Below are 11256 nucleotides of genomic sequence, written 5' to 3' on the forward strand. Positions count from 1 at the left end.
TTTTTTATGAAATTGGAAAGGAATATGTATAAATAGAAGAAAGAAATTTAATTATAAAAATGTATATATATCTTATATATATTTCATATATAATGTTTTATGACATATATACAATGATATAGGGTGTTAGAAAAGTCTGGAAACAGTCAAATATCTCGAAAACAAACTTTTCTGAGAAAAATGTTTCGAACCAAAGCTGTAGAGCTTTAAGTGGCGCATTATATAATAATATTAGTTTGACCTTATATAGCACCGTCAAGGTCATATAAAAATCACTTAGAATTCTTTAAATGGAACTTCCTATTTTTCATTACATATTCTTATAACTTATCTCAAAAGCTTTCCAAAACACTATAATAAAGAATTTTTTTATTAAGTACTTTTTAAGTTATTTTATATTTTAATCTGACATATTTTGATATAAAAAATTAAATATCTCGTAAAATATTTAGTTTTCGATAATCTTACCGTAATACTTTTATGTACAGAATAATGAGACAAATCAATTAGTATAAAAAATAATTGTTTTTAAGAAAATTATTTACAATGTATTTTTTTAAATAATTATTTGTTTTTTTGGCACTAATTAATTTGTCTTATTATTCTGTACATAGGAGTATTACGGTAAAATTATCGAAAACTGAATATTTTAGGAAATATTTTATTTTTTATATCAAAATGTCAGATTAAAATATAAAATAACTCAAAAAGTACTTTATGAAAAAATACTTCATTATAGTGTTTTGGAAAGCTTTTGAGATAAACTACAAGAATATGAAAAATAGGGGGTTCCATTTAAAAAATTCGAAGTAATTTTTATATGACCTTGATGGTGCTATTTAAGGTCATACTAATATTACTATATAATGCGGCACTTAGAGCTCTACAATTTTGGTTGGAAAGATTTCTCTCAGAAAAGTTTCGTTTTCGAGATATTTGACCGTTTCCAGACTTTTCTAACACCCTGTATATAAAATAGTGTGTATGCGCGAGCGCGTGTACAGAATGATGTCACATTTGAAATTTAAAGGACACTATAAGTAACAATTATAGTAACAATCAATTAATGAAGGATAGTTAATAAAGGATAGTTTTATTTAAAAGAATAGTAAAACTATATTTTATTAATAATTCCTCACTAATTGATTCTTACTACAATTGTTCAATTTTAATTTACGTTAGCATTATATTGGTATCTTCAACTTCTTATCCCGATGTCGTTTTCGAATAAAAACGTGAAACCGTTCCTTTTCGCATAACCCTTTGGCACAAGTTTATCTAAACATACAAAAAACATAACACATGAAACAATTGAAATGACTTATCTACTGATATCTTACAGTTGGAATGGCGTTAAAAAGTGACGATATTATTGCGAACGATATATCTTATTCCAAGTCTTATTCATTTAAAATGGCACTGAAAAGTGCCGATTCGTCTGTTAACACAGACAGAGACCACACTAGTCTCTCTCCTCCTTTTCTCTCCCCCTCTCCTGCTCCTTCCTCCTTCCTCCTTTCTTCTCCTTTTTCTTCTTTCTTTCTCCTTTTCTTCATTACTTCTTGAGTTGTTCGTCTTGGGTCCTTCGCTTTTGCTTCTCAGTTTCTTCTCTATTTGGTCTGTTAGTATTTGATCCTTTTAATCTATGAAATCCATGAAATTATACATATAAAGAAGATGAAAGTTATCAAGGTAAAAATCAATGTCTCAGTGCGTACCTGGACATTCTGATCGTTTTCGTCGAACGATCATTTCCAATTGTTCTCGTCTTAATTAATATTTTAACTTTCAACATAGAATATACATATTTTACATTAAAAGTTGAAATATTAGAATTTAAAGACAAAACCAATACGAATGTCCAGGTACGCGTCCAGGCATTGATACGCTTAGACGAATAATATAATTATTATTATAATATACCTATATTAATAATTCATCGTTTCTTCAGATATCGTTTCTTCGTCTTCTTCTCCTATTCTTTGGTCGCTCCACAAATCCCAATTGATCATTGCCGCCTTACGTCTCCGTGTGCGTGGACCATGCATCCTGCTGCGATGTCTTTCCTTCGCAATGCGCAGAGCCTCCTGCATCTGCGCCTGGAATTCAAATGGCATTGGCTTTTCAAAATCCCGATTTCTGCATACAACCTCTGGAAAAGAAGCATGAAATATATCCAAAAAAAGTAATATTAACATCTTCTTAAGTAAAAAAGCAAAAATATTCATACCATGCATGCCATAGTCAAACGAGCATTATATACAGGTCAATATCCTTCCTCTCGACCCCACCAAGTAAACAACCGCGTTAGTGAATTGGTTAATGCTTCCTTCAAACACAGATTGACGGCTTCTTTTAAGTGGAAGCCGCCGATGTATCGGAAGTACTTTACCTAAAAAAATAAGATTAATTGAAATATATAATATATATGTATTTATGAGTTAATAAGGGCGAAACTGTTCTTACTTACAACATCGGAATAACCATCGTCATCGAAGTTTTCAAATCCGTCCGTTTTCAATCCGTGTTGTAGTGATGAGATGGGAAGTTTAGCTGGCTTCTGTGATACATAATGACGATCTTGTACGTATTTTAATATTTTTCGTAGTAGTCCATTCATTCTTTTGGAAAGAAAAAGATTAAACAAAATTAAACTTTGAAATAAATATCTTATATTAATAAATACAATATATTTCATACTTACTTCAGTTCGGCTTCCACGCAATCAAGTCGATCCTCTTCTTTCCTGTAATTATATATAAATATATATATTATAAGTACATTCTTTTGACAAACTCATATTTTTCTTATAAATTTTTCGTACAAATAAATACGAAGGTACCTTTTCTCTGTATTTTTCCTTTGCATCATTTCTTGTGAATAACGGGTATCCTACATTTTCATCACAACAATGATGGTGTGTGTCTGGTTGCTGCATGAGCCAGGTTCTTGCAGTTTCCTGCAATTCGGGCAAAGTATTATTAGTATAATATAATTGGTTACAATTAGCAGTAAATGTAAAATTTTCTGTATTATGTGAGTGTTGCTGTTGGAGTACGATCGGCAACGTAGGCGCGCGTGTTGTGATCTATGTTGTGTTTGTCTGTATTTCTGAAACGCATTCCGTGTAAGATATGTGTGTGTTTGTATATTTGTGTGTGTGCATTGCAGTGTATATTGTGTATGTGAATGTGCCATATATGTATTATTATTTAAAATAGGCTTCTGTATTAAAATCAAGTTTTAATTCCTTAACAACAATTATAAATTAGGCATTCGAGGGACTTTCAATAATTCCTGTTTCAAGATTAAAATGAACGTATTCTCCTGGTTCAACATTATATAAAACAACACGATGTCGTGGTATATTTAGAAATGTTCTAACATCTCTGAATAAATTAAAAAAGCAGGTATGTCTTTTCAAAGTCGACAAAACACTGTTACCATGAGAATGCGTTAAATTATTGTCAACAAAGCAAGACATTAATTGGTCGCAAAAGAATGGTTCTGATGAAACAATAGAAAATGAAGAAAATGCTCGAGAATCATGTGAAAAAGTGGAAGAAAAGCAAGATGCCGTATCGTCCTCTACGTTTACGCAACATCTAATATCAGTATTATCTTCTAAAATATTGATATCATTCAAAGAACTACATCCTGCAACCGGTGAAATAGGAATATCTTGTAATACGGAATTATTATACGACTGTATATGTGCAACGTTACATGTGTGAGAATTTTGCAAGTATAAGTTTTTCCTTACTTGAATTATAACCATACTTTGTTGTCTTATGGATATCTTATGCAGCGACTTCCGCGAAGTGGATAATTAAAAATGAAGTTTCATATTTACATATCTTTCCTGTTGCAGATACGGAAAAAATGTGGCATCTTCGCAGCACAAATCACAAATTTATCGGGTATAACACACTGTCTTACAGTTGAACTCGGAATGATCGGTAAAACGCTACGTGTAGTCTAGCACATCGCAGAACTCAATATCCAATCACGTTTCTTCAATAGCGCTTCAAAGGCGCCAAAAGGCAGATCTCATCTTTTTGAAAATATTCAACGTCTTGCTTTGTATATAATAATTTAACGTACTTTACAATATCTTATCCATTCTGAAAACACGTATTTTTACTCCCGATTACTGCCAACCGCACGTTGTTTTACTCCCGACTGCTGCCAACCGCACGTTGGCAAAAAACGGAGGGAATATGCATTTCACCGAGCTCGGATCGGTTGTGGTCTGAGTTCTCGATAACTACTACATAGTTTGATATTATCTTTCGAACATAAATTTCTTATTAACCAAGGAAGGTTTAAAGCTTATCATTATCGTTATTTCAGGCTATCGCACACAAATTGACATAGTTGCATATGCTTAGCATAAGACCGTCTGGACCAATGAGGATACTATGTAAATCAATATGGCGATTTTATTTCGATGCTCATTGGTCCAGACGATCTTATGCTATGCATATGCAGCTATGTCAATTTGTGTGCGATAGTCCTTATGCTGTTAATAAAAAGTGAAAAAACAATATGGTCTCGTTTACGCGTCCTCTCATTGGCTGCCGATTGTACCTAAGAAGCAAAATGATTCACCAATAAGATTCGTTCTGAGCATTTGCATAGGGAACTTTAATAATTTACTGAGGACATCTCGAAGTGATAATGGTGGGAATAAACATTATACATAACCTCAACCTGTCAAAGTGTCAATAATTAGTGTTATTTATTAGTGTTTCACTTTTTATTTTATTAGTATTTCATTTTTTTATGGCTTTGCATTTTATATATTTGTTTATGGAGCTATAATTATGGCTTTGCAGTTTATATAATTGTCTGCGTAGCTATAAGTATGGCTTTGCAGTTTATATATTTGTCTGCGTAGCTATAATTATGGCTATACAGTTCATATATTTATGTGCATAGCTATAATTATGACTATACAGTTTATATATTTGTCTGCGTAGCTATAATTATGGCTATACAGTTTATATATTTGTTTGCGTAGCTATAATTATGGCTATACAGTTTATATATTTGTCTGCATAGCTATAATTATGCCTATACAATTTATATATTTATCTGCATAGCTATCATTATGGCTATACAGTTTATATATTTGTCTGCATAGTTATAATTATGGCTACACAATTTATATATTTTAATTTAGATATTATTTCAGTCTCTCTCCCCTCCCCTCCTCCTACCTCTCTCTCTCTTCCTCGTGATTATATTATGTTGTTAATTAAAAAAAACAATAGAAAAATTATTTATTTAGTAAAAAAAACTATAATAATATAAGAAAATAATATAACAAAAAATTAAATTAAAAAGAAACAATTGAAAAAAATTATTATATTAAAAAAACAATAGAAAAAAATAATATAACAAAAATAAATAAAACAAAAACTAAAAAACATTTAAAAAATCACTCCCGACTGCTGCTAACAAAAGCCCAACATTTAATTATTAAAAAAACATTTAAAAAAATAAAATAAAAAAATATTTCAAATAAAAAAATTTGCTTAAAAAAGTTTAAAATAATATCTATTATTATATTATTATTATTACATATTTAGTATAATATAAGGTATAAGAAATCACATAAATAAGTTTATTCGAAGTATTATTTATTATTAATTTGAATTTATTTTTATAACATGTTTATTTAATTATTTTAGATTAATTAATAATAAGATTTTAGAATTAATTAATAATAAATTATACTTTCTTATTACACTAATTATTAATTGCGTAGTTTACAAGAGCAGTCGGAGATGCCAAGCTAGTGAATTTGTGCGTAAGCGTTTGCATGTACATGCGTGCGGATGCGTGTGTGTGTGTGCGTGCGCGCGCGCGTGTGTGTTGAGTGTGAGTACGTATGCGTGTGTGCGCGCATGCGCGTACGTGTAACGAATCTAACTTGGCGTCCCCCGACTGCTCTTGTAAAATATGCAATTAATAATTAGTGTAATAAGAAAGTATAATTTATTATTAGTGAATTCTAAATTCTTATTACTAGTTAATCTAAAATAATTAAATAAACATGTTATAAAAATAAATTTAAATTAATAATAAATAATACTTCGAATAAACTTATTTATGTGATTTCTTATACTTTATATTATACTAAATATGTAATAATAATAATATAATAATAGATATTATTTCAAACTTTTCTAAGTAAATTTTTTTATTTTATTTTTATATTATTTTTTTATTTTTTTATTTACCTACAAATGTTACGATTCTTCTAAATACACCATACATAGTGCTTTTGTATATAATATTGCACCAGGGAATTACATTCATTTTAATCTTGAAACAGAAATTGTTGAAAGTCTCTCAAAAGCCTTATTTGTAGCTGTTATTAAATAATTAGGACTCGCTTTCAATGTAGATGAGTATACGTTGGATAAATCAGTTAATATTCATATCTGATCGATTCAATACAGAATATCTAATGTACAAAATGTTAAACCAATAGTTATAGGAATTTATATAATGTTACAACTATGATACAGAATAGATGAAAAGTATAAAATGCATTCTTTTATCATACGATTACAAGAGTTTTTAGCAAATTATTTATATATATAATATTAATGTGCATATATGCATGTATAAAAATGTAAACAATGTACATGAGTGTGTGTATGCTCTTAATATACAAAATATATTGTATTTTGATACTTACAGATATATGGATCGTCCAAAGCGCGTCGTTAATAAACCATCACGGTATCAAACGACGTCTTCGGATGAAAATTCAACAAAACGGAGGAGGAGCATGATAGTAGCTACTATCGGATCAGAGATAATGGACGAGGACTTCGAGGACATCAGCAGTATGCTGGATGAGAATTCTATTTTAAATAATAATACACACATGGCACACACTCACATACACAACATACACTACACGCACGCACGCAAATATACAAACACACAAACATATCTTACACGGAATACGTTCCAGAAATACAGACAAACACATCATACATCACAACACACGCGCATACACCGCCGATTGTACTCCAACAGCAACACCCACACAATATAGAAAATTTTACACTTACTACTAATTGTAACAAATCATATTATACTAATAATACTTTGTCCGAATTACAGGAAACCGCAAGAACCTGGCTCATGCAGCAATCAAACATACGCCATCATCATTGTGTTGAAAATGTAGGATATAATATCCATTATTCATAAGAAATTACGCAAAGGAAAAGTACAGAGAAAAAGTACCCTCGTATTTATTTGTACATATTGTAAAATTTATAAGAAAAATATGAGTTTGTCAAAAGGATGTATTTGTAATATATATATATATATTTATATATGATTACAGGAAAGAAGAGGATCGACTCAATTGCATGGAAGCCGAACTGACGTAAGTATGAAATATATCTTATTTATTAATATAAGATATTTATTTCAAAGTTTAACTTTATTTAATCTTTTTCTTTCCAAAAGAATGAATAGACTACTACGAAAAATATTAAAATACGTACAAGATCGTCATTCCGTATCACAGAAACCAGCTGAACTTCCCATCTCATCACTACAACAGATGGACGGATTTGAAAACTTCGATGACGATGGTTATTCCGATGTTGTAAGTAAGAACAGTTTCGCCCTTATTAACTCATAAATACATATATATTATATATTTCAATTAATCTTATTTTTTTAGGTAAAGTACTTCCGATACATCGGCGGCTTCCACTTAAAAGAAGCTGTAAATCTGTGTTTGAAGGAAGCATTAACCGATTCACTAACGCGGTTGTTTACTTGGTGAAGTCGAGAGGAAGGATATCGATCTTTGTACAGGGTGATTCAAAACAACCTTCTGTCCTTACAATGTCATATACTTGATTCAATTCTAAGACGATTTTTTCTTTGCCAAAATTTTTTCCGAAGCTTAGTTTTCAAATTATAAGCCAAAACAGTTAACGAATTACGGTCCGCGAGGCAGGCAACAGCGGCGCAACTCACCGTCCAATGCTGGTGATTATGTGGGCCGTTCGCTGCGATCAACTATTTGCTATATGCGATGGAGTGTATGTATTAGAGAGAACGTTGTTATAGCCCGAAAAGGCTATACACGAATTAATATAGGTATATATTATTTTATACAATGAGGCATTGCTCAACGCTAATATAGATCACATTACGAGCGTTGACCGAACGAAGCGCTGACAATGCGAACCACGCGCGAAGCCCGAGCAACCGTGCAATCATTTCATTGCGAAAACGCGGAAATCAGGGCAAGCGGAAGAAGGACATCGCGAAAATGCAACGTAGAAGTCCTACTTAAAAGCGAAGTAAAAAGGAATAAAGAAATTGCGAAAATGCAAGCAAAGAAGTCCTATTTAGAACTCCTTAGCTTACATCCGGATCTTGCCAAAATCAAGCAACACGACACATAGTCTTGTCGCTAAACGATCCCCTCCTAGGAAACCAAAGGGAGATAATAAAAAGACTCATCGCTAACGAGCGGCAGGCAGTCTTTACCATTAATATTACGCGGGCAGTCTTTACCGTTAATATCAAACGAGCAGTCACCATAACTACCAAGGGGGCAATCTTTATTCCTAATTACCTCCACGCGTGTGAAATCGCTAACAATCGTCAGAAATACATACAAAGAAACGAGAAGTGAGTCTCGAGACCGAAACTCGACTCTAGACACACGCACGGCAAGATATCCGTTATCGCAATACGCGACGCGAGCGAAAGTGCGGGAACATTGTAATTAAGCCAAGTCACGTATAAAACAGAAATTTATATATTTATTTAAATGCAAAAGTGTCATTTTTATTTAAATAAAGTCAGTGCAGTTCTCGAGCGGAGCCCGAATTTCTAAATTTCTTCCGGCAAACGATCCCAACTACCGTGCCTCTCCCGGAGACACAACAACGTATACACACACATACACATTCTCTCTCTCTCTCTCTCTCTCTCTCTCTCTCTCTCTCTCTTTCTCTCTTTCTCTTAGACCCATCGCATGTAGCAAACAGCTGATCGCACACATGCTCTTTCTCTCTCTCTCTGTCTTTCTCTTTTATACCCATCGCGTGTAGCAAACAGCTGATCGCACACACGCTCTCTCTCTCTCTCTCTCTCTCTCTCTCTCTCTCTCTCTCACTCACTGACTCTTACCTTGTATGTAGAGATTTGTTGCCCTCATACGACTCAACAAATAATATATATATTTCCGTGTAACACAACGAATAACTAGCAAACTTTTTTTCATAAACAAATTGTACCACTTATCGAACTTTTACGAATTAATCCACGCATTTTATCGATAAACTGAATTTATTAACGATTATAACGGTTAATCACCATCTACCGATTACTACTGATTAATTAATAACTCGAAGAAAGAAACGCGTTATTCGATGTGGGGATTGCGCGACGACAACAAGCAGGTTATGTCAATACTAATGTTGTCGGCTGCCGACTGCCGAACGACTGAATGTATCACATTACGCGTGATCAACGCGGACGCTATTATGTATCCTGTGATCGGCTAAAGTCTCCGCATCGAATAACGCGTTTCTTTCTTCGAGTTATTTTAATAATTAATCGGAAGTAATCGGTAGATTGTGATTAACCATTATAATCGTTAATAAATTTAGTTTATTGATAAAGTGCTTGGATTAATTCGTAAAAGTTCAATATCCATACAGCACATGATATCAGAGAGAAACCTCAGAGGGGCCACGCCGGCGTTTTTCTTATAACGCTTTAACTAGCCGGTACAGTGGCGCTAACTGGATCCATTTTATGGCCGAGCGGAACTACATGGCCAGATCCACTTTCAGTGCTACGGTAAAACGACCGGGGTTCACGTCTCTGCTAGATCCATAATTGTGGATCTCAAAAGCAATGGTGTACTGATATACATATTTCATATTAGTGGCGTTGCATGTGATCTTTTTTCAATTTACTATTTTTATTTTCAGTGTAGTACATATTAGGGACATCGATATATGTAATATATTATTGAAATATTGTTATAAAAATTATTAATATGATTTTTTATGTTTATATATGTATATACATGTGTATATACATATATAAAAAATCATTTTACATTAAATATTGAGAGTGGATTAGGCCTACAGGGAAAACTACTATAAAAAAGCGCACCAAGCTATCTACCGCAAGGTGGTGTGGAAATGATAGGGCATCATTGTCTTGCTATCGAAAAAACAATTCGAGAGGATTTTTCGGCGCGGTGTCGCTCGCCGCTTGCTGCGTGACTCCGCCTTTCTCGCTCAGCTGATACTTCCGACGCTAAGAGACATAAACAAGTAAGCCATTTTACATTTCTATCGATTTCGGCCTACCGCTTCCCACGCGCTCATTGGCTCAGACATTTTAATTAATAACATAATAATTATTGCGAATTTAGCAAAATGGTATAGGACTTTTCGCTTCAGGTTGACCCGATCTATCTCCACTTTTCGTTTGGCTACTTACATGTCAGACACCCTGTATATATATTAAAGAAAATAGCCAAATATATATATATATATATATATATCATATATATATATATATATGTAAAGGAGAATAATAATTTTTTCCTATTTTTTCATTATCAATACATACATAACATTCACATTAAATATTCGAAAATTATATTAAACGTGCATATAAGTTAAAAAGTCCTGAACCATTTTTTTGTATAACCCTTAATAAAGGAGTTATTATTGAGTAAAGTCTGGCCAATCAGCGCTGACTTTTAGCCGGACGCACGTCTCTGAGCCGCGCGCCTAGTAGTGTGCGTGAGCGCTCAACCGTTACGGCGGCACACCACTACTAGGCGCACGGCTCACTGATGAGAGTCCGGTTAAAGGTCGGCGCTGATTGGGCAGACTTAACTCAATAATAATTCCTTTATTAAGCGTTATATAAAAAAGTAATACAGGACTTTTCTTTTCAGTTTGACCCAATCTACCTCCACCTTTCATTTGGTCATTTATTTGTGGACACCCTGTAAAACCATGCAATTTTTACGAATATTTTATAAAACTTTATAAAACTTTTAAAAAATTATTTGCAAAAAGACAGTACAAATAAATATATTACTATTTATAAAAATTTATAAAAATATAATAAAAATATATAAAATATGTAAATAAAATGTAAATCCTGTCATATATTTTATATTCATATTCTATTGTATATTGTAGCAAAAACATTAGAAATAATTAT

At 32.5% G+C, this 11256-nt stretch overlaps 1 protein-coding gene and 1 long non-coding RNA gene across 7 annotated transcripts; one reads left to right on the forward strand and one right to left on the reverse strand.

Annotated features, from left to right (window-relative positions):
• Nucleotides 1-778: 778 nt before the first annotated feature.
• LOC138943229 (uncharacterized) lies at nt 779-4026 on the reverse strand. Of its 2 annotated transcripts, none has more exons than XM_070313839.1 (7): nt 3764-4026; nt 2843-2959; nt 2705-2746; nt 2471-2621; nt 2231-2392; nt 1924-2099; nt 779-1643 (listed from the first exon to the last, which is right to left on the reverse strand). In XM_070313839.1, the coding sequence occupies exons 2-5, from the start codon at nt 2869-2871 to the stop codon at nt 2267-2269; spliced, it is 348 nt and encodes a 115-aa protein (XP_070169940.1). In that variant the 5' UTR covers nt 2872-2959; nt 3764-4026; the 3' UTR covers nt 779-1643; nt 1924-2099; nt 2231-2266. The 2 variants fall into 2 exon arrangements, with proteins under 2 accessions (XP_070169940.1, XP_070169939.1); XM_070313838.1 differs by having other exon boundaries at nt 780-1643; nt 1924-2152.
• A 538-nt stretch (nt 4027-4564) lies between these two features.
• Nucleotides 4565-8999, forward strand: LOC138943230 (uncharacterized). 5 transcript variants are annotated; one of them, XR_011448436.1, is made up of 6 exons: nt 4565-4683; nt 6715-6863; nt 7147-7286; nt 7376-7417; nt 7501-7642; nt 7721-8998. It is a non-coding gene; the product is annotated as an uncharacterized lncRNA (long non-coding RNA). The 5 variants fall into 5 exon arrangements; XR_011448437.1 differs by lacking the exon at nt 4565-4683 and adding an exon at nt 4843-4865; XR_011448439.1 differs by lacking the exon at nt 4565-4683 and having other exon boundaries at nt 6512-6863; nt 7721-8087; nt 8192-8999.
• Nucleotides 9000-11256: the final 2257 nt, after the last annotated feature.

This window comes from Polyergus mexicanus, unplaced genomic scaffold (assembly GCF_030449975.1).
Source record: "Polyergus mexicanus isolate NDT 795.1 unplaced genomic scaffold, iyPolMexi1.0 SCAF_25, whole genome shotgun sequence".
NCBI classification, from domain to species: domain Eukaryota; kingdom Metazoa; phylum Arthropoda; class Insecta; order Hymenoptera; family Formicidae; genus Polyergus; species Polyergus mexicanus.